Raw genomic sequence first — 24,210 nt, 5'->3', positions numbered from 1 at the left:
CGGACGTTGTCTACGCGAATCGCGTAGACGTCAACCCGCTGCCCCGGCAGTACAGCAGGAAGCACCGGTAAGTGTGTGTATGATGGGGGGGGGGGGGTGAGACAGGAGGATCCAGGTCCCCTGCAGCGGTGGGGGGATCTGGATCTTAGTCTCCTAATCAGACCTCTATTTGAGGTCTGATTAGAAGACGACCCCGATTAGAAGACGAGGGGTATTTTTCAGAGCATTTGCTCTGAAAAAAACCTCGTCTTATAATCGAGCAAATACGGTAATAGTTAAAGTTTTCCCCCATATTGTGTAAATATTGTATGTGATAACCAACCTATGCTATAGTCAAATACTTTATTTAGCTCAGTTTATCATTTTCTTCTATTTCCTGCAGGTATCACAACCTTTTTTTATCACCGTATTACCAAAAAACAGATGTCACTTGAGAAGAAACGAAAAAAATTCCTCTGCTCTGGGGTCTGAACACATCGGCAAAACGATATCCCATGTAACTTATAGGATAAAATAAAAAAAACAAGGGTCACTGGCCGAAAAGAATCATTATTATCTCATATCTTTGCATTTTGTTATTGAATATGTGTAATTTGACACAATAAAAAATAAGATCATTGACAATGTTGATGTATCTCTATTTACATCTGCATATTGCTTCTAGCAATGCCCTTTAGTGGCATCACTTGGGCTCACAATTTTATTTGATTGATTTTTCCCCTTTATTTTTTTTTGGAAGGGAAAAACTAAATTTCTCCCCATTTTCCTCCTGATCTCTTTGTGCTGATCACAGGGCTCCATAGCCCTGCATTGCTGTTTGTAATAATTGCAATGGGAAAGCCCAGCACAGTCTTCAAGCGATCTTCCGGTCGGTGTCAGCATGATCGGACTGTCCTTAAATGACAGTGTAGTGGCGCTAAAGCTAACAGCAAGAGCAACGTAGGTGAAAGTGTTGCTTTGATGAAGACAGCTAAAAAATAATACCAAAAAGTGTAACAATAAATATAATATAAAACACTTTATTCAATTTTATAGAATACAAAAAAAAGAAAAAATGTGATTTTGCTGGTATGATGGCAAGCGTGATTTCCACGAATATTTACAAAATAATACTTCAGATCTTAAAATAACAGTCCCATTGTAGTATCCTTGTCAGTCTGACAGTATTTAATATTTCTTCTAAAACATGGCTTTTAATTTCTTTTTCTTTGCTTTCATAACAGGAGGCAGGGAGATTTTAAAGGCGGTCCTATTGCAAAGAAGAAAAAAAAACCCAGAACATATCAAAAGCAGAAAATAAAATAAAGTATTGTCCTTTAGACATTCAAAATAGTATTGTGTTGACACTAATGATTTCTGACAGATCAGACAGATAAGATTAAGGGCCAGAAAGATTACATTAAAGAAAAATGTCTATACCAGAAAGGAAGTCTCATGGAAACATATTTTTCTTTGACCAGTAAGTAGAGTATATTTTATATGGTTCGGATAAACCTTTTCTGTAGACCTTGTGGTGTCGCTATTCTCTACTCAAACTCCCCACCCAGACTATTTTTCTAATAACAGAGCTAATGTAGTTGCTTACCCTGTAGATCTTTATTAGTAAAGGGGTGCCTTAAGGATATATATATATATATATATATATATGCAGCACGCAAATAACGTTGATGCACTCAGTGTCAATATATATATATATATATATATATATATCGATATATAAAATAAAAATACTTACTCGCATGTGGTACAGATGGGACTGAAATTACAAAATACTGTAAAAGAAACAGAATGACAAAATTAGAATATTATATTATACTGTAATAAATGTCAAATAGCTCCCAGAAAAAAACTTCGGAATATGAGCAGTCAGCTCCACACATAAATCTAGCCCTGTAACGTATATGGCGCTTAGTGTAGTTCTTTCCATTCATGCTACCATATAGAACTCCACCACACTCAACTAGATTGTCAAACAGCATCTGAAGTTGGTGGAAGACATCAAAGAGTGATAAATGGGCTGCTTTAAAGGTTAAATCTAATTACCGTAATGGTTGAATGTACAATAAAGCCAGCTGCACTTCACTCATCAAAGGACAAACAAAATGCAGCCCAAAGCTCTTACTTGATAAACAGACGGAGCACACATAGCCGATCTCAATCAAATTTCGATGGCAGAAGCATGCAGCTCGGTAGTCCACGTGAACAGGTGGAGGGAGATTCAGCTGTGATCTTTGATCCGGATCGGGAAGGAAAACCCACTGTGACAGAGGGAATGATTTGTTTATTCAACTAATGCCAGTATGCATTCTCTCAATGTATAAAATAACCACAGAAAGTGGGAAAACCGGTATAATATCTGAACATCTCCTTCCAAGAAACTTCTGAATATTTAACCGTAAATGGTGTACAATCCATAACGCCCGCACCTGCACTTAGATGGCAATGGATGTTGGACAATATCACAATGAGATCTAATAGCTGCATTACAGTTGCTTTATTAATTACTGGATAGCCTACAATGTGATGGTTACAATAGAAGTATCAAAGAATTGAGCAACACTTCCCCCAGACATTGGTGGACCCCTTATTCAAAGGTTTGTCAAACGATGACCTACCAACAAATATTGCAGCAGGGAGTTGACTTGTGGTATCTTCAGATAAATCCCTCCTGTAATATCACAGGCCTGTGGTCAAAGATAAGAGAAGCATACAAATATCCATCACTGTGTAATCTTGTAACAGATCTTTAAAGATCAATTAAACTGCAACTTTTAAAGTTATAGTAAGGAAACAGAAAATTAGCCGTATAAAATGTTTGTGCTGGGTGTTGGCAGGGGGTCTGGGACGTGTGGTTTTAACTCCCACAATTCATTATCCATTATCAGTGGTCAGGGAGGCGACTCTCAAAGCGTCACTCAAATAATGCTGTATACAGGGTTGGCTCTTCCTAATGTAAAGTGAAGTCAGTGAGGTAAAACGGAACTCCTGCAAACTCCCTGTCTTGAATAGTATGATTAATAGCACGGCTATGGCTTGGGTTAGTACTTTGTTCATGTCCCCCTGAAACAGATGAATTAATAATGACTACCTCCTTATGAAGAAAAGGGCAAGTTTTTTTTCTCTTGGGTGGGGGGGGGGGGGATTAGCACAATTTTTTTTATCTAAAAAATGTATGTGCCCTAATCTCCGTGTTGCCTCCAGAGTACTTGTGTGAAACATGCTTCAGAGCTCCTTGGACCCTACCTCTCTGTATGATCTATATGTAAGACATGAATTCATTTTGAATAATAGGATTTTAAAAAATAAATTTATGCAGTTTTACAGGTATACAAATTCTGAAAAAATATATACTATTTTATATAAACGTATACAAACCTATCCATAGGTAGTACAGATGGGGAAAAATACCAAAAATATATTAACTTCATCAGTCAGTATTCATGCATGTGATTGGCTGTAGAAGCGATCACATGCATGGAAATGCAGAAGATCTGCAGTAGATGGAGCCCTACGGTCACGGAGCTGTCGGCAACAGCGGTGACCCTTGGATCACAGCAATGTAGCATTGTTTTGTTGTTTTTTTTTTTTACCGATGACGTACCAGGTATGAGATTGTTTCTGTATACCTGGTACATCATAAACACATGTCCCAAGAGGACCAAAGGAAGAAGAAGCACAAAAGGAGTCCTCAGATCTACAGTCGCTTGGTGCTATTGGCCTGGTTGACCCAATGCAGTGGCTGAAAGTTCACAATCCGCTGACCTATAGTTTCTCTTTCACAAAAAACAAACTGTAACTGACCTTGTATGTCAATGCTAAGGAACAATTTATTAAGAGAGTTGCAAGAATATTTTCTAGTAGATTGATATTTTTCACCCAGTTTTTAGACATGACTACACAATTTTATAAAGATGAAAACATTTCTTTTACCTGCTGTAAAAGTCCAGACTCAGAGTCTAGTACACATGCATCAATAAGAACACTCTGGAGGGAAAAAAGCAGAAACAATGTATCATATTATTTAACATTTTTAAATTAAGCTAAAACAACTTACCACGATCTCCTGTTGGCCGCTGTGTAAATTGATGCCTAAACGCAAAACTGATGCTTACTAATCGCTATAATTACTATTATGATGATTCTATTAGCCTCTCACATATATGATAATCAGCAGTGTTCCTTGCCATGTCTTTCCCGCTAATTGTATATATTTTTAATGTTCAGTATGCTTTATGTATCCTACGGCAATGTATGCAACTTACTTTCATGTTTAATAAATCTTATTAAATCATATAGTTACAGGAATAGATGAACCCCTTTGGAATTTACTTGATTTCTGCACATGTTGGTGTCAGTTAAGTCACAATAGACAGAGTCTGCTTTAACTAATAACATACAAACAATTATGTTTTTATGTCTTTATTGAACACATTGTGTTCAACATTCACAGAGCAGGGTGGAAACAACTATATGAACTCCTAGGCTAATGACTTCTTCAAAAGCCAAATGGAGTCAGCTAACCTGGAGTCCAATCAATGAGACAAAGTTAGAGGTGTTCGCTGCCCTGCAAACACTGACAAGGTTTGAGAAGCATTGCCTGTTAACTATGCCTCAAATAAAAGATCTTTGAAGGCCCACGATTAAGATCCAATTCAGCAATATCCCTGGGAGGTCTGGTGTGAATCATTCTCTTGAGGTCATTCCTCAGAATCTCAATAGGGTTGATGTCAGAACTCTGACTCTGTGACATATTTCTTCGAATTAAAACCATTCTGTTGTTGAATTACTTCTGGTGGGTTAGCCAACTTCTGGTGAGCTTCAGTTGGTGGAGAGATTGCCTTACATTCCGCAAAATGTCTTCACAGACCCTTTCTGTTACATGCTACTTCATATGAACGAATCTGTTTTATTTTAATCCACTGCTGTTACAATTGTCAATTGATAACTGTTACTTTGTCATATTGTCAATTACGAATTCTTACGCTTCTACTATTCGTACCAATAAATATTTTAATTAAAAAACATGTCTTGATAGGACTTATTTTTTCCTTTGATGATAATAAGGTGTCCAGGCCCAGAAGCAGCAAAGTAGCCCCAAACTAAGATGCCCCTTCCACCATAATTTACTGTTGGGGTGCTGTGCCTTTTCTTCTGCACACACAGAGTTCTGTGTTCCTTCTAAACAACCCAAGTTTTACGCCACTAGTGCTGTGGAACATCCAGATGCTTTTTTCACCCTGTACATGTAACCTGAATGAAAGGTGTGTGCAATGAAAACATGAAAACATAATTGTGTGTTATTAGTTGTAGCAGGCTCTGCTTTTTGTGACCTAGTACATATCCCAAATGGGGTTTTCTTTGAGTGAGGACAGAGCTAACATATGTTGGAAAACACAGTCAGATACCTGTTTTTGAGCTGCAAATATCACATTCATAAAATTCATGTATTGTAATGCACTGTCTTCTGCTGCTTTTATTACCTACAACAAAAACAACAAAAGCAAGTGAATATATTGCACACAATAAAAATGTTTGATTTTCAGCCACTACTCAACTGTTATATCACTCATTTCCAGTGATTAAAAGAAATCCCATTCTCTCACCAATATCCTGGATTTTATTTCCTGTCCAGCTGTGGATTAAGAGAAAATAGAGTCATTTTTAATAAGTGATTTATATTTTTTATATTTACTATGAATTCTAAATAAGACAAATAAAATAAACAGGATACAAAAGATTAAATTAGTGTTATCATGTGTGTAATACAAAAAGTTATTTGCAACCTTCCCAATTTCTTCTATTTTTGCTTATTTCTCACATTTCAATGTTTCAGATCATCCAACTAACATCAATATAAAACAAAGACAGAGAGCAAACACAAAATGCAGCTTTTAAACAATCATTTCATTCATTAAAGGTAAAGAGTAAATCAAAACTTATACGAGCCAAGTAAAATAGCAACTGCCCCTAAACCTAATAGATGGCCGTGACACCAAAAGTTTTCAAGAGAGTTGACGTTTTAGCTCACAGAACATTATGAATTACAGAGCTCACCACAGTATGACTCTCATGCATGAATAAATGGGATTGGCCTGTATTCTGCATATTTAAATGAGTAAGATTCCTTGAAAGTTTCCTCACCCATTGAACTATACAGTATGCAGGATCAGCCAAGTCCCTAGGTGCAAGAGTAATTTTTCAGGCTTGGCCCTTTATAGTTCACAGTGAAGCTGATGAGTTCAAAACTCAAGCCTCCTGTTTACCTTCTTCACTAATTTCTACATCAGGCACCGCTTGCTCTTCTTCGATTTTACTCCCCCTGGCATGCCAAAGCAATTATTGTGCCCACCTCCCACCAGAGATTCATCTTCCTGGGCTAGGAACCCAATTACGTACCTTTGGCCTCTTTGTTTATCTTGTTAATATCTGGAAGTATCAGGGGTCAAGAAAAGCACAACAAAGAAGTATAGCCAGAATACGTATAAGGCTATAGCATACACCTCTTAAACAATATAGCAGGTTCCAAGGAATAATGCAGCAATTAACTGTAGGGGAGGTACTGCAAGGTCCTGAAAACTCACTTCTATTTTGTAAGGAAGTAGTTTCCAAGGAGTTATACATCTAGAAGAGCCAGATAGAAAGTAGTGATTGCCCACTTCCCCTTTCTATAAATAAGACATGTGTTCTGTAAGAGATGGCCAATACCCCCCGTTCTCTAAAAAAACCCGGGTGGGGGGGTGTTTATGAATACATAAAGGGAGAGAGTTGAGTTTATTTTACCTTCCCTAAAATGTTTATTGTAGCTCTATCGTCACAACACCAACAGAAATTTGCTGAACCTTTTCTAAAATCTACAGCCATGTGTGATCCCACATCTTTCAATACTCCAAGCAGCCGCCTGGACATGCCTAGTGCACCGAGCTGTGCACCCAATCCAAGCTCCAAACTGGTACTTAGTGGTATAATAACTTAACAAGGTAGTATTGCTTATCAGAAAATTTTGGGAAATAAGAGACCCTGTAACACCTTCCTCTGTGGTGTCCTTCCATGAACACCATTATTGTTTTACTTTGGTAGACTCATCAACAGAGATGTTAACATGTTTCAAATAATATTATTACAGATGACGGCAAAAGACGTTGACATCCAGATTTCACAGGGGAACTGCAGCAGTGGTAGGCAATCACTGCAGTTGTCAGTGTGCCGACCCTAAATTATTTCTTATGAAAGTTGCTTTTTGATTGTATATTTAAAAAGGATACAACATAAGGCTTTTGCCAAGGATCCTGCCAGTACTGTGTCGGTCCTCTGTCCTTTCATTTCTCCAGCTGCAAATAAAAACACAGGTTAAGATGGAGGTGATAAGTTTGTTGTGCATAAGAAAAGACTGAATCGGGGAAGAAAGAAGTTGAATCAGCATTTTACGGTGGATCACGGCTGGGTTTAGCAAGTTAATTATAATCTGTATTACGAGTACAAATTTACATAATGTACCGTATTTGCTCGATTATAAAACAAGGTTTTTTTCAGAGCAAATGCTCTGAAAAATACCCCTCGTCTTATGATCGGGGTCATCTTATAATCAGACCTCAAATAGGTCTGACTATGAGACGACTAAGATCCAGATCCCCCGCAGCTGCAGGGGACCTGGATCCTCCTGTCTCCCTCCCCCCCCACTTACCGGTACTTCTGTGTAGCTGGGGCAGCGTGTAGATGTCTATGCGATTCGCGTAGACAACTTCCGCTGCAGCAGGAAGGAGGTGTGGGGAACTCTGATCTCTGACAGTCAGGGAAGGTCTGTGCGATGGACGCAGACAACCCCCGCTGCTAGCCACGCCTCCTTCCGGCTGCAGCGTAAGTGCGAGGGATCTACATGCTGCCCCGGTTACATGACAGGGAAGTCAGAAGCACCGGTAAGTTTTTTGGGGGGGGGCCGGGGGAGTGTTAAATGGGGGGCATAAGGCATGTCTGGAGGCAGAGTGCTCTGTGAAATGCCTTTTAACCCCCTTAATGCCACTCTGCCTCCAGAAATGCCTTTTTAACCCTCTATACGCCACTCTGCCTCCTGAATGCCTAAAAACCTCCCTATATGCCACTCTTCCCCATAATATGCCTTTTAACCCTCTAAATGCCAGAGTGGCATATAGGGGTATAAGGCATTTCTGGAGGCAGAGTGGCACATAGGGGGTCAAAAGGCATATCATGGGGCACAGTGGCATATAGGGTTAAAAGGCATATCATGGGGCACAGTGGCATTTAGAGGGTTAAAAGACATATCATGGGGCACAGTGGCATATAGGGGGTATAAGGCATTTCTGGGGCAGATGTGCATAACTGGGGGCAGGTTGGAAAATAGAAGGAAATAAAACCAAAATATTTTTCTCAATCATAGCTTTTATTAAAAAAAAATAGTTTAGATGAATTAACATTTACTGGTAAAACTTTTTTCCTATAGGGTCGTCTTATATTCAGGCTTTTTCTTTTTTTCCTAAATTAATATTCAGATTTGGGGGGTCGTCTTATAATCAGGGTCGTCTTATAATCGAGCAAATACGGTATTTCACAAGGGCACAAAAAGTTTACAAGTAAGCAAAAAAAAATAAAATAATAATAATAAGACAGGTGCACAGCGCTGCATAATTTGTTGTTGCTTAATAAATAAAAAATAATAATAAATTAGAGATAAAGGCTAAAAACTTAAAAGGCAGGTTTAATCATCATCTACTTAATACCCAGCTTGCAAAATGGGCCGCAAAATTTAAAGGTTAAATTTTAACTATTAAGTTATGTCTTTGCAGTTTTCATTAATTTGTATATGATAACTCTTAAAGTAATATCCTCAAAGTGTGTGCTATTGCAATATTAGTGTTCACATTCCCTGAAAAAATAAAGGTATGATAAAATGAATAATAAATGCAAATATTTTGTTGTAGTAGCTTACTTTTGGTCATGAGATCTTTGATGTCATCCACAATCATATCATTTGCAGCTGTCAGCAATTCATATTTTCCATCCTTGCTACCAGAGATGTTATTTTCCAGAATGGAGGCTTCCGTGGAGAGGTCCCCACATTTCCACCGCTTTCCCGGGAACAGTAGACGGCTGAGGGGTTAGGATCAATGAATAACACTGATATGTAAAATCTCCATTTTTCAATCTTTATCCAGAAAAAACAGAACAAGCATCGGGTTTAGATTACCTTTCTTGTATGTGGCTAGCAATTACAGCTAGCTTGTTATTACGTCCCATGAATAGGTGAGAATTCCCCATCACCAATACCGCATTGATGCATTTTGGTAGCGTCACCTAATGGATAACGAGACAGGAGATCATATGACAAGCCGCAAAGATATAAAAAAGCAATGGCTGCAGAGCATTACATCACACTTTACCTCAGATTGCTTAAGCGCCTGCTGTCCCCACCATATGGGGTTTACGTCAACCACAATCACTAAAAGATTTACTTCATCTTCTGCAAGGAAAGTACAAAAAAATAATCAGGGCGTGGGTTTGGAAGAATTCTTTTCTCACGTATATGGCATGAGTCATGATTCGGAAGTCTACCAACATCAAAATTCTCTGGGGTAGAGAAAACGTTTCATCTATTTGCTGTGAAAAAAAAACCTTATAAATGTACAAAAACCTTCGGGGGACAGGAAATAAAATGTGAAACTACATTTTATTCATTTTGGTTGGTAGGTCATTGGGTTTGTCCACAGACAACTGAGCCACATTGAAATACTCTGCAGGGAAGTTAGAAAGCCTTTAATTTTCCCCTTTTAAATTGTGTTTGCTCTTTACCAGCAACTAAAATAATAGAAAACAACATTGACATGAATAGAGATATATTGCGGGCTTTTCCCATTTTTTAATAGACATTTCAAATGACCACACAAATGTTTGGTTTTACAGGCAAGATTAGGCAATAGTTAACATCACTACCTTCACAGAGTTTTTGTTTTGTTTTTAGGACTCATTGAGTGAAAAACGAAAGTGTTTTTCAGTCATTTACAAAGGTAATTCTAATATACCAGACAGTATTACACTGATCAAACATTCCGAGCTCATAGAAAAAGGGGAGCGCCAGGAAATAAGAAGTGACTAATGAGGGGGTATGGCGGGAAATGTCTTTAAGGTCACCAGCAGATATGTGCTTGGGTGCCTCAGCCATAGACATTTTAATACATTCTCTGACTGGTGTTCTATATAGACGAACCTACATGAAGTGCACGATGACAAATTTGTTCACCCATTTACATCATAGTAGATATGTCTGCCAATACTCCTATAGCTATTAATATTATAATATATTAACATTGTTTACTATACACAGCACTCACCACAAGCCATAATAGGTGAACTCATCCCAAGGTAAATTCGCTTGTCGCTCTATGATGACGTCATCAGACCGGTATCCCTTCAAAATACAAGAGACCGGCAGAAACGCTTATTCGGCGTTTCTGTCATAAGACCTTTTTCCTCAGAGACAGTCGAGTGCGTTTACATTTTGCATGGGCACGATAAAGATTAATTTCAGTCTGAAGCCACACAAAGGTGGCATTGTTGTCTCTCGTGTTTAGAATCCAGTGGGTGGGGCGTACGAGTCGCCATGCTGCAGTTAACCCTGTTACTGCTGCATGACAGGCCCTTCGCGTGTGTTAGTGACTTCTCTCTTGTGCGGTGTGTTCGTGAATTCCGACTCCGGGTCCGTTCACAGCCATGAACGAGGAAGGTAAAGAGAGAAAACAGCGCCGTATAAAATGAAACAGGACCCGATAAAGACATGTGGAGGGGCCAGCAGAGCTAACGTAATAGAGACAACAAGGCCCGGGGCGGTTGAATGAGTTAAATACCACTACAAGTGTCTGTGTGTTCCATACAGCTGGGTTTCCTACTGTGTGTCTGCTGTGTGGAGTCCCTTTATAAATAACACCATTTCTGGACAACATATGTATGCCCCTGTAACATGTCATGTACAAATCTATATTATACATATGTTATACCCAAACGAATAGGTGTGTATCTTTTGTATAGATCATACGCATTGTTTTACTAGAGACGCAACTTCATACATCCTTACCCATTATTTCTGTAAATCCAAATTATTATGTGATGTGCTGCGGAATATGGTGGCGCTATATAAATAATAATAATCATACGTTACATGAGTGATCCTTGAATTAGCCAACAAAAGTAAGTATAGACGCTTACATGGTTGGGGATAGGCAAGGTGTCCATGTCCAGACACGAGCAGCGTGGCTTGTGGAAGTCATTGGTACCTATGGGACACTATTATTATTATCGTTTTATATAGCGCCATCAAATGCCGCAGCGCTGTACAATGGGTAAACCGGATATAGCAAGGAGTATATAACATGACAATTTGACTTACAGAAACAGTAGGTAAGGAGGGCCCTGCCCAAGTGAGCTTACAATCTAAAAGACAGAATTGTCAGCCACATAGATTGTTATTGCTCATATCTTCCTGAAATAAAAAGTTATGTAGCAAAGAAATAAGCAGACTATCTCGTTATTATCAGCCATCTGTGTTAGAGTTCATATGTGTTTTATTATTTCATTACGTCTCGTTACCGCTCGTTTTATTGATGCGTGTATATTTTAACCTTTGTTTAGAGGTCCTTAAGTATTTTGAAGACCAGTTAAAAAAGGATTGCAATGTTGCTACTGCTGTGGCGGCTATCAAAACTTTGTTGGAGTTCTTAAAGAGGGATACAGGTATGATAATACTTTCTAATAATTTACTCTTAATCACCAACTGTTCATTCAGATGCACTTAGCAGATGCGGGTAGATCTGTATGCAGTAGTTATTTTTTCGCAGTATAATATACTGAAATAACATTACAGGACACTTTTTCTAGTAGTGTAAAAGCCCTTTGGTGCTGCAGATATTTTATAGTTATGATATATAATCGGATTAATATGAACCACATTATTATAAGAACCTTTCGTCCTGTTTTTTTTTTTTGTTTTTTTTTTTTACAAGCTCCAACAATAACTGTTTTTATTCTTCTGCAGGTGGAACCATCCAGGGCCTTATAGGAAGTCTAAAAGATGCAATTAAAACTCTCTCTAAAGTGGATTCCTCTGTCTCCGTGTCATCCGGAGGAGAACTATTTTTGAGGTTTATCACACTCACATCAGAATTGGAGCACTCTGTACGTCAAGAAATTCACTAATCCACTTGTTTGGTCAGAAAATGTACTTACTGAGAGGGTAGTAGATAGAGGGAACAGCTTCCCATCCCCATTTCCTCATATGCTCAATGTTTATAGAGATCTTAGCAAATGTTACTGGAATGCCAGAAGAACATTCCCTTTGCTGTCTCTTTAGGGTCGGTGGAATAACTCACAGGTTAATGAGGCTCTTTAGGTTTACCTACTTCAACATGCTTTGGGCATACCTGGACCTGCCGTTCTAGTCGGCCTAGGCCAGGATACATTGCTGGTTGTAGCTATCAAAATGTCAAATCATAAAGTCTTAGGGGTTAGAATTACAGTTGCTAAATACTATAAATGATAACTAACAGTGGAGGTAGCATTCTGTGATAGGTTTGTTGTCAATTTTTTCACAGGACTATGACAAATGCAAAAAGATGATGAGCGAAAGAGGCGAGCTTTTTCTGAAGAGGATCTCGTTGTCTAGAAACAAAATAGCAAAGCTTTGCTGTCCTTTTATAAAGGATGGAGCTGTAAGTAACAGACCGTGTATTAATTATGGTTAAACACTTAATTCATTTGGAACATCAAAACTGCTTCATGGGAACACTTTCAACTTTGTTAGCACATGCATACAGTTTTTTTTCTTACATAGAGGGTAACAGTTTTGTCCGAAATAATATTACACAGTTGATAATGTATTGCTTATTATACAGAAAAAAATAAAAGTTCAAGTGCACATAGTTTTGGTATGTCAACAGCATATATGACATGCAAAACTTTATCACGTGATCTGATTCAATATGTAATCGCTGTAGACAGAGATCGCATTATCCATGGTCACCAATGACTGCTGCATCCCAAACCATAAACCCGGGGAATGAAGGGAAGGTAAAAAGTAAGGGGTTGGACCTCGGAACTTATATTAGAGCCCAGTGCATTCCCCATGAAGAACTTGCCAAGACCAGGGGCCCCTAGGTAAATTAGACACATTCTGACCAGTTAAACCACCTGTGGCCATGCTGTAGGCCAAGCCCATGCGCTGTCAGTACCAGCTCCTCCATTTTTGTTTGTGCAGTTGAAAATGTGAAGATATACAATGAGCTAAAGAAACCCCCTGATTGTTCCCTTGGTCGAGAATGTCAAACTAACACATGAATATTGTTGGAAAGTGTATCTCAGTCTGACGTTTACTCTGTCCAATGTATATATTGTAACTTTTTCAGAAAATTCTCACACACGCTTACTCCAAAGTGGTCTTTAATGTCTTGAAAGAAGCTGCAGATGCAAAGAAACGTTTTAGTGTCTACATAACAGAATCTCAACCAGATCTTGCAGGGTGAGTAAAACGATTGTCGCAAAAAGCTACACATTTGCGTTGTAGCTTCTTTGTGAATTAATAGATAGCTTGTGTTAATAATAATAATGATAAGTTAGCAGAATATACCAACGGTGACATCTATTTTTACAGGAAGAGTATGGCCGAGGCTCTGAGGAATATTAATGTCCCTGTGACTGTAATCCTGGATGCTGCTGTGGGGTAAATAGCATATAATTTGGAAATGCAATACTCAATAGTATAGAGATGTGAGGTATCAAACACTTACTTCTTACTTAACAGTTACATCATGGAGAAAGTAGACCTGGTCATCATAGGAGCTGAAGGGGTAGTGGAGAGCGGAGGAATCATTAATAAGGTAACTGAAATCCTGAATATTTCTGACCTAAAAGATCTCCGAGTAAAATAGAGGTATAATATCTGTTTTGTGAGTTATTGCATCGAAACATTAATCTGCAAAATGTGGCTTTTAAAGAAAACTCTTTGCCTTATACATAACTGTATATTTACTTCATTATGTTTTTTTGTTCCCAGATTGGCACCAATCAGATGGCTGTATGTGCCAAAGCTCAGAATAAACCATTTTACGTAGTGGCAGAAAGCTTCAAGTTTGTCAGACTATTTCCCCTCAACCAAAGAGACGTTCCGGATAAGTTTAAGGTGAGATGTATACTGTTAAGAAATCTTTTTGTTCCTTAATCACATTCCCTAGATGTAAAGGGGATCTGCCCCCTACGAAGGCCTGGCTCATAATTGGCGTTCCCATTCATCCCAAAGGTACGCGAAGGGCATTAAGGTTTTGGCCCTGGGCAGGCCACTCGAAGTTTTGAACACTAAACCTGTTAAACCATGTCAGATCTGCTTTGTGAAAAGGGTGGTCATGCTGGAACACGAATGGGCCTTCCCCAAACTGGCACCATAAAGTTGGAAGCATACAATTGTCTAAAATGGCTTTGTATGCTCTAGGGTCAACATTACCCTTTACTGGAACAAAACATCCCCAGGCCGTTATCGCTCTTCCACCAAGCTTTACCGTAGGCACTATGCATTCCAGTAGGTAGCATCCTCCTGACATCCACCAAACCCAAATCTGTCCATCAGACTTCCAGATAGCAGAGTTTAAGAGAACAAGTTGCTACTGCTCCACTGGAGGTGTTCTTTACTCCACTCCAGCTGACACTTGGATTTGCACATAGTGATCCTTGGCTTGTGTGCAGCTGTTTGGCCATAAAAACTTATTTCATGAAGCTCCTGCCACTCAGTACTTGGGCTGATGTTCCTTCCAGAGGCATTTTTAGCGAGCGATGCTACAGAGCGTAGGCAACTTTTACGCTCGGCAGCCCCCTCTGTGAGTGTGCGTGGTTTATTCCTTCATGGTTAGCTGCTGTTACTCTTCCACTTCACAATAATAGCATTTTACAGTGGACTGGGGCAGATCAAGCAGGGCACAAATGTCACAAACTGACATGTGGTAAAAGTGGTATCTTATGCTACCAGCAATGGCTTTCTTTTTTGGAGAGTTGGTAGTAGAATACAGCTGTATCTGCTATGGGCACAGCAGTACTTCAATAGTTTAGTTTGTAATGCACCAAAACCATCTTTGTTTCTGTTTTAGTACAAAGCAGATACACAGCAGCAGAACAAGGACCTTGTGGAGGAGCACCCCTGGATTGATTACACCTCTCCATCACTGATCACATTACTATTCACAGACCTTGGTGTCCTAACCCCATCTGCCATAAGTGATGAGCTTATAAAACTTTACTTGTAACATTAAAAAGTGTTTAAAAAAAAAAAAAAGGGGGCTTGGATATCTTTTTCCTTCATTGTATGTTTCTCTGTGACTTGCCTGGAACATAGTCGTGAAAGGGTTAAAAACTAAATTTTAGTTGGGTTATCTTTGTCTAATAAGATTAGTGTGACAATCAAACATTTAAGCTTGAAACAAAAATAGAAGAAAGCAGGGCCACATACTTTTTCACAGCAATGTATTTAATGAAGGTCTTATTACTGCCTAAATACAGTAAAGCAGAATCTTTACAAAAAAACGATTTAAAATTTGCAATAAGACTTGGCCCATCTTAGCTTATAAAAGAGCAAGACAAATCAGCTTCTCATGGGCAAGGTGGGTTTATATTCTTTGAAAGAGGAATAATTTTGTATTCCCATGGATTAGAAAGAACCTGCATAATTAGAAGAATGGGAAGGAGGGGAGGCTGCAAATGTATAAAATTCCCATGTATGGGAGTATTTAAAACAAACTAATCTTTACTGTTGCAGCAGTAAAAAAAAAAAAATCTTTTGTCAATTACTCATGTAAAACATGCTGTTATTGTGATTTTGTTCCTATCGCCTGTTTCTATACAAGGCAGTATAATTTTAGGTTACTTTTCTGTATTCAAATGTCTCCCAGTTTTTTATGGTCTGTGGCCAGAATACCAAATACAATCTTTGTTCGTCAAAAATTTACACTTTGGCTTGTTAATTATAATTCATTAAAATTACCATAAACCAGATCCAGAAATATACTTAGGAGGCACAGAAGAGATGCTGCCAGATTTCTTTTGTGCCAACAGCTTTATGGACACAGGGATTTGTCCTGTAGGATTACCGTGTCTCACATTTCTCATTGTCACAATAATGATGCCAATTGCACAGGTTCAATCCAAATCCTCAGATCCATCTTCCATCTCCTGCTTTCCAGATGAAGTCAATTGTTTTGCAAACTCTTCTTCTGTGATTTTTCCCTTTTTCAGCCTCTTTAACAACCTAGTGTCCTGAAGCAGTTCATCCACATCTTGCTCATCTACATCTGAACCCTGCGCGATAAAAAACAATATCGATTCAGTTTTGATTAACTAGCCCATTGGCCAATGAATTTACAAATTCTCTTCCATCTGTTTAACACATAGCTTGTTCTGCTATATATAATATATATATATATATCTAGAACACCAAAAGTGCAATATATTACGTTTTACCTCATGATTTTTCCTTTTTAAAGCAACTTTTTTTCTCTTTTCCTTCCTGGCTTTCTGTTTGGACCATGATTTATTTTTTGTGAAGGTTCTCCTGGTCTCTCCTGTTTCCTTCCTCTGCTGCAGCATTTTCTGCCTCTGTTTCTCTCTATGTTTGTCCTTGTATGGGATGGAGTCCGTATGAACGAAAGTAGGAACAAAGTCTGACAAGTCTTTTCCTCTCAGTTCTGGCATGCGTGGCATTTTCAGAAGACCAAAGCCACGGGCGAGAGAAGAAAAATCCAAATCTGAAAAGAGAAAAATGATCAGAGCTACATAATGTCCATAATGCTTCAGGGTTAGTACAATAACAAATACACTGAGAAATGGCTGCACGGTACCTTTCACTCTGAAAATCAAGTTGCACTCGTGTTTGGCATAAGCCTGCACATAAGATACAAACGCTTTCATCCCTTTGTCGAACATCGCCCGGTCAGACATTGCCAGAGACTTCAGCTTTGGGAGATGATCCTGTGAAAACGTCAGCTCTGACATTTCCTGCAGCGGGCACTTCAAGAGAAAATCAAGAGAAGAAACAAAACCAAATAAAAGCAACTTTATAAAATACAAGTACTACAGAATAATACCAGTTGTAGCAATGCTTGTTTTAAAATAAAATGGCTTTTTTTTTGCCACAAATCTCACCTTTTGGTTTATTGAAAGAAATTCCACATATGATTCTTCCATGGGAAGCAAAAATACAAGGGCGCTGCCATGATGGCCAATACGTGCTGTACGCCCGCATCGGTGAACAAAAGAACTGAAAGGAAAGAATATGATGGGAAAAGAAAAAAGCTGTGATGGCAGCTTCATCCAGTGTGACGAGAACAATACATCCCGCACAACTGCAGCAACAGCATCCCACCTAAGCAAACAGGTTATGGCAGGGCTTGATGTCCCATCCCTCGGTATTAGCCTGTCCAGAACTACGCGAGGCCTCCTCCTCTGCGGCAGACTGGACTGCCCTCCGCTGGAGAGATCATGGCTCTCGCTTTAAACTTGCCCAAAATACAGGTAGCGCTGGGTCTGCTCAGACCTCTGTCTCATTGCTCTCTCACTATGCTGCTTGCCGGGATACGACGTCAAATCCCAGCGCTCAGCAGGGAACACGCTAAATAAATACTACTGGATGACATAGCGGAACAAATCCTTTGAGGCAGGTAGCCAAGGCAACCGCAACTGGTGTCTAACTTTTTTGCCGTCTCTATGATCTCTAGTTGCAGCCATTCTTCTACAAAATATCAAATTTACGCCTGCAAGCACACATTGCAATTTAGATTATACAGTTAAGCTTGGTAAGATCAGATCAATTTACCTAGCACTGCTTGGTGGGTCATACTGTAGGACCCAATTCACTTCTGGAATGTCAATACCACGAGCCATCACATCAGTACAAACTAAAATGCCACTGGAAATAGAGAGATAAAAGAAAATCTAGATTATAAAGGCTGCTAAAAAGAATATTTCAAATTGGTTAAAAAAAAAGAGAAAAACAAATAGTTTTGTTATGTAGTAAACAAATGTCCTTCTACCTGTCCAACTTCCGAAACTCAGTGAAGATCCTGTTGCGCTTGTGCTTCATTTTGCCATGAATGGACATGACCTTCACATTTTTTACAAGAACCTCCAAGGCTTTTCCATAATACTCCACACACGCACAGGTACTGTGTAAACATTGGAAGAACACCATTGGAAGAAGGGAAAGCAATTTTCAGTTTAAAAGAAAAGGCCATTTTTTCCCCCCAAAACATGACTCACCTGAAGAACACAAGGTGCTTTTCCTGTTTTCGCTGCCGCAGGAAGCTTACAAGATAGTTGAATTTTTCATCAGTTTTGCAGATCTACAATAAAAATGTACATTTTGATTGGTTCATTTATCTTCGCACAATTGGGAAAAGACAAAATTCATGTCACCTCTGTATAATTTGAATATATCATTACACCTGTACATCTATCCAGTGTATATTGCACCTTAGCATTCATCATGCATACAAAAAAAATAACAAATTTTTTATACTTCTTAAAAATTCACTGGCCTCTTGTATCCACAGGTATGTAGCTAGGAAGAAATCATATATCTTCTACCAAATGTTAATTCATCACATCTCCAAAGAAAAAAAAAAAAAAAAGAAAAAAATGCAATGGAACTTGAAAATACATGATTACACCTCCAAACACTACTCCTACGAAGTAAAGTAATAATAAAAATTAAAGGCGCACTCCAGTCATCACATGCACTTTAATGCATTTGATAGCTTTGTGGTCCCTTTTTCCTGTGACGGAGATGTGTTAGGCTGATGCAGCTAATCAATGGCAAGAATCACCATGTGCAGCTTCAATCATGGGCAAGTCCTTAATTTGACCCCCCCCCCCCCCATTGTTGAAGAATCTAATTTAAAGTGCCCACAGAGTACTTTTAATTAACCTGAAATGTTACATTATATTGAAATGACATTTACAAAAGGCCAACGATTCAGCCACAGCATGATTTCCTTACCATATAATAATTTTCAAGGCGAGTTGGGGTTTTCTGGGTGTTTGTTGCGGCCACTCCTTTTTCCTTTACATTGATGCGGACAGGGTTCCGCAAGCCCGCTCTCACCAGATTCTCAAGCTCCTGAGTCTGTGTCGCTGAGAACAGTCCCGTTCTCCTCTGCTTAGGTAGAAAGCCTAAAATAGTGTTGATACTGTAAGAGGGAGGAAAGAATAGCTTATTAAGATCAATACATGTGTGTAAATGTATTCAAAGTTATGTCAATTAAGTAAAACACAACACCTTGCTTCAAATCCCATGTCTAGAAGACGGTCAGCTTCATCCAAGATCAGGACCTCCAGACTTTTCACACAGCTTACTAAATCCAGCCCATCTGCCTGCCTCCGGAACATATCTTCCAGTCGCCCTGGTGTAGCCACAATAATGTTTCCCCTATCAAAACCAATAACTACAGTATTAGATCAACTTAAAATTAGTCACAGAGTGTAGGCGATCAACAAGCAATGGATATGTATAGTTTTTATAGGTAAAAATTTGAAATTTACATTTTGTAATATTTTTTCATATTAAACGTATTTTTTTTTATTTACATATGTTTTTAAAACGAAAACAGAAAGTCCTAATTGTTCAAAAAAGACAACATACAATTAGTGTGGTTACACTAAATAGGAGAAGGGGAAATTATGCTTGATAACATTACAGCAAGTGCTATAAATAGACTTAGTCCATAAGGGGTATAAAAGAGTTATTAAGTCTACGGCTTAAAGAAGACATAAATGCCACAACCTACCCATGTTCTTTAAACTTTTGGACATCTTCAACTGGATTACTACCCCCGATAAGAACAATCTGGCTGAAGAAAGAATGGCAAAAACATTATGCATGCAAATCATAATAATGCTTGTATCTGCTTTATAGACATGCAGTCCAGAACACCAATTATTTTTTTTTTTAGAAATAACTCATAAATCACAGTAAAAACGAATGGTACTGGGAACCTGCCTTAAACAGTAGACCATATCTATGAAACAACAGACAATATATTTTATTGGGGTTATATAAGACTACCTAGAACAGGCAAAAAAAAACAAAAAAAAAACAGTTTTGTGGACTTAACATCAAAATCTCAATAACACACTCATAAAATTCCCTATTATTACATTATTATTACGTTTGGAGGATCACAGTTTTATGCACTGTGCGCGTTCCACACTGACAGACCGTTTTTGGATACAGCAGCCTTTTGTTTGAAATAGTATCTCCAATATGCTTAGAGGCATTAATTATTATTATCTTCTCTAAAAAGTATACGCTGTTGCCAATCACCAGTGCTGAGGTGATCAGACTTTGAGCAGCGTATGATTATGGAGTTTAATGGCTCCGTAATTATTTTTTCTACATTCAGTTATTGTATCTTGTTAGGGTTCATGCCCATAAGTAGCAATTACAGGTCATAACAGTGAGGTGCCCTGCGGTGCTTGTCGCAACTTGTATAAAAATGCCTCGAGCTAGAAAATGCTAACTATATTTAACCAAATGTTAAGGGGCACAAAACGGGAATTTTAGAAAAGCGATATACTGTATTATAAATGAGAGACAACATTTACAGCACAAGCTAAATTTCAATCCCTGTACAGGACTTTGATCGGACACTTTTTATCCATACACAACACTAATAATACAAGCAATTCACCTCCTGAAGCATGTGGATAAGACCTTGTGGTACATAATGCATTACGGGGTCACATACATAGTTACTGCTACCTCCTCAGCTGCCAAGTTTACATAAATGGTACTGCGTACCACTCACCCCATCACACAAACATATCTACTAGGGGAATTAGAGGAAGTACAAATTATAATTGGGTAGAATACACAGCCTTACCTAAATTGAGGGAAATGTTTGGTAAATTGAGACAACACTTCATCGATTTGCACAGCAAGCTCACGTGTTGGGGTAATGATTATAGCTCCAACCTGAACAGGGGTAGAAAAGGCAAAGCATGAAACGTCACGACAGGAAAGTTGCATTTTCAGGTTATTAATCTCACAACTTCACTGACTATTGCTGCAAGAAGAGCTTTAGCCTCAGTAAGGTTTCTTGAAAACCAGACCTAATAAAATATGCATTTATGAGGGGCAGGTAAAGCCCTTCTTGCTGGGCTATCATGGTTACTCTTCATAATGTATAACGATGCCAACTGCAACCTTCTCTGCAAACCCAACCAGCCAATTCCTGGGTTTGACATTAAACCTTAACAAAGTTTTTCAGAAGAAGCCTTTGTAACCAATAAGGACACAATCAGTTTGATTGTTTAGTGTCTTTTCCCTTACCTGATTTCTTTTCAATTTTTCTTCTCTTTTCAGAAGAATTTCCAAAAGCGGAATTACAAATGCCAGGGTTTTACCACTTCCAGTTATCTGTATTACAAATAGATCTCAGAACATGTTATTAACAAAACAGATTTAAAGGCATAATTTGCTTCATTTAATTTCTCAAATATCATTGAGCGGAACTGCAAAATCAGCAAACTAATATTACAAAACAGTTACCCAAACTGACTTAGACGTAGCTAGTGCTTTTACAGCATGGTACAAATAAATGTCTTATCCTTTTCAATAATTTCTGCACATACATAGTTTCACCAGCCATTATTGCTGCTTTATGTGTCTTTTATTAAAAAACCTGCTAATACAGATTTTAATTACACACCAATAATCTAAAGTTACAGTGCGATAAGTCAATTAGTTGTTAAAATCAACAAAGATGAAATGATCAACTGATCTATAAGTTAGACACATACTCACCGCCTCTGCAGCTATGTCCTTGTTGTTCATAAATAGGGGGATAGTTGCGGACTGCAAATAAAACTCAGTAAATACAATGCTGAAAAGCAATACACTTGCAACACGTAATGTGGTATGGAAGGAATATAAAATATTTTCAAGGCGTCATCCAAAGGCAAAAGCGGCTTGCATGTGCATTGAGGAATAAGTTTTAATATAGAGTACACAAACACACAGCAAATGTGGCTGACCCAAACATAAGACACACAACAAAATAAAATCTTTTATTTTATCGAGTAGCTCAGTGTCATTCATAACTTTAAAAAAGTAAGGCTCTAAGAAGTTTCTTAAATTGTCAGAGACTATGTCAGCATGCAATCCTTAGGTTTTAACCCACTTTATCCAGCTTATGATACAATGGCAATGCATTATCCCAACTGAAGGTTAAATACAATTCATCAAGATGATTACAGAAAAGCACTTAGCAATATTCTTCAGCTTTCCCAACCTCTTAAAGAATGCTACATAAACCTGAGTTAAAACATTAACTATGATATAAAGGGGGTGTTATAAACACGCTCGTGGTCTGTATTTGCGCTCCACAGAGATAAATAAAAATGAAATGCATAATAGGCAATGATCGCAGCTAGCGCTTATTCTGCTCTCTGGGACTGCGCCTAGAAGAACTGGATCCTGGTAAAGATGACATCCCTCGGACTTATACCTGCACCGGAGTCATGTGAGTGAACTTTAAGTCTCTCAAGGTCTGTCGGATGTTTCCATTTAATTTTTGAGGCAAAGAGTCCCAGGTTCCTTCTGTTACATTCTCCATATTTCACTGCACGTGCTTCCTGTCCGTGCGCAAAATGAGTCCCTCGGCAACACGAGCAGAGACATTTAGTTCCGCGCTGGGCTAATAACACAAATGCAATCCAGTTAACTAAATCATTGGTTTATGTGGCCGCGTCTCCCTTCTGATATTCCTGCAGTACACGTGCAATGTAATTCCATGCTACAGCCAACCTTCATTTATAACATGACCAGAATGTTCACTAAAACTTCAATCAAACCTTTATTTCTGCATTTCATAAATTGAGAAACATCAATCAAGAAGCCTGTCCCGCAAACATGGGACATCTTACATATTTAGAAAAATAATATGCATTATTATTATGTCACATAAATTACAATTATTTATTTTAAGATTAAGTGAGGGCTAGCATACTCAGCCCAGAGGGCAAGTTCAGTCAGTCCTGTAATAAAGCCCATAAAGGAGCACAGAACGGATAGTGTCTCAAACTTTTTAAAATCAGAGCATCCCAGGGGCAATTGCCCCCTCTGCCGCCCCCCATCCCACTTAGAACATAGTATTCCATTCACAATTTATTTAAAAAAAAATGATTAATCTTAAACTAAATTGACACTAATCTATTTTTCATTAAGAAAATAATTAATGACGCCGTACTAAACAATAATCATTCTCTTAAGAGGAAACCCCTCTAATTTACCTGCGAAGTGAAAGCGAGTGTCAGTAGGTAGGCTTAGGGGAGTCGCTGCTAAAATGGTGGATTAAATGATATCAGGGCAAACATTTTGGAATTACGCTGAACCCTGAATCGATTCATCCAAAAGAGAAAGGCAGAAATAAATAACAACAAATAAGAAAATATGTTGTAAAATAAATGCATTGAGTAGGTCAACTAAATAAAGAAGTCTGCACAAAATACGTAATACAAAATATACTACAAACAACCCACTCAGTGCCACCTTAAGACCCTCTCCAGAAAATAAATTACAGGGTTAGGTTGGGCCCACAGCCCCCTTATTTAAAAAAAAAAAAAAAAAAAAAGTAGAAATATCCAACAAGGAGGGAGGCTGTGCTGGATTTAATATTTCAAAATGGAGACTTCATTTCGGATGTCACTGTAGGAGAGTGCTTGGGCTCCAGCGATCATCAATCATTGTGGTTTGGTATAAGGAGAGAGAGGTTGAGTTTGCAATAAAAGGAAGGCTCACTTTTAAAAAGTGGAAAGCAATGATGTGAGTCTGGACGTGTCTAAATGGAGTCCAGGAGAAATGGAACCATTTAGGAGATTTCCTGCTAAAGGCAGCTTTAATCTTTTCAGAAGCAGGCAATTGGAGTAGCACCGAAATAATAAAATAAGGACTACAGTGTTCAGGTCTCCACCGCTCTCCGTGGAATCTCATCGACATGCAGCAGAACAACAGAAAGGCCGTAGACTTCCGCAGGAGACAGCAAATAAAGATACAAACGCTTCGATGTACAAAGATGTTTATTTATTGCAGGTTTGGAATCCACCGCATAGCACTCAGCAGGGGTATATCAGCCATAGGAGGAAACATGAAAATAAAAGCTTAACACACTTCACGCTAAA

General features: G+C 38.4%; 3 protein-coding genes across 3 annotated transcripts; 1 reads left to right on the top strand and 2 right to left on the bottom strand.

The window, feature by feature from the left end:
- Window positions 1-1,179: 1,179 nt before the first annotated feature.
- On the bottom strand, window positions 1,180-9,470 carry LOC149289134 (general transcription factor IIH subunit 3-like). The gene is made up of 12 exons (XM_089491031.1): window positions 9,393-9,470; window positions 9,200-9,306; window positions 8,942-9,102; window positions 7,263-7,328; window positions 6,397-6,426; window positions 5,604-5,632; window positions 5,406-5,480; window positions 3,931-3,984; window positions 2,616-2,684; window positions 2,123-2,258; window positions 1,736-1,772; window positions 1,180-1,249 (listed from the first exon to the last, which is right to left on the bottom strand). Exons 2-12 carry the CDS (start codon window positions 9,268-9,270, stop codon window positions 1,180-1,182), a joined length of 798 nt encoding a protein of 265 aa, XP_089347157.1. The 5' UTR covers window positions 9,271-9,306; window positions 9,393-9,470.
- Window positions 9,471-10,719: 1,249 nt separating this feature from the next.
- Window positions 10,720-15,287, top strand: LOC149289133 (translation initiation factor eIF2B subunit alpha-like). The gene is made up of 9 exons (XM_089491061.1): window positions 10,720-10,732; window positions 11,635-11,736; window positions 12,038-12,177; window positions 12,594-12,710; window positions 13,404-13,516; window positions 13,649-13,717; window positions 13,799-13,874; window positions 14,051-14,176; window positions 15,132-15,287. The coding sequence occupies exons 1-9, from the start codon at window positions 10,720-10,722 to the stop codon at window positions 15,285-15,287; spliced, it is 912 nt and encodes a 303-aa protein (XP_089347187.1).
- An 889-nt stretch (window positions 15,288-16,176) lies between these two features.
- On the bottom strand, window positions 16,177-22,646 carry LOC149289132 (ATP-dependent RNA helicase DDX55). Its single transcript, XM_089491060.1, has 14 exons — window positions 22,539-22,646; window positions 21,836-21,886; window positions 21,362-21,448; window positions 20,913-21,004; window positions 19,818-19,880; window positions 19,310-19,459; window positions 19,031-19,220; window positions 18,292-18,374; window positions 18,066-18,197; window positions 17,849-17,941; window positions 17,179-17,293; window positions 16,875-17,043; window positions 16,498-16,781; window positions 16,177-16,335 (listed from the first exon to the last, which is right to left on the bottom strand). Exons 1-14 carry the CDS (start codon window positions 22,644-22,646, stop codon window positions 16,177-16,179), a joined length of 1,776 nt encoding a protein of 591 aa, XP_089347186.1.
- Window positions 22,647-24,210: the final 1,564 nt, after the last annotated feature.

This window comes from Sceloporus occidentalis, unplaced genomic scaffold (assembly GCF_023333645.1).
Source record: "Sceloporus occidentalis isolate IW3139 unplaced genomic scaffold, rSceOcc1.0.p SCAF_48, whole genome shotgun sequence".
Classification (NCBI taxonomy): domain Eukaryota; kingdom Metazoa; phylum Chordata; class Lepidosauria; order Squamata; family Phrynosomatidae; genus Sceloporus; species Sceloporus occidentalis.
The sequence above is the reverse complement of the archived record's forward strand: the minus strand, read 5'-3'. Positions and strand labels throughout refer to the sequence as shown.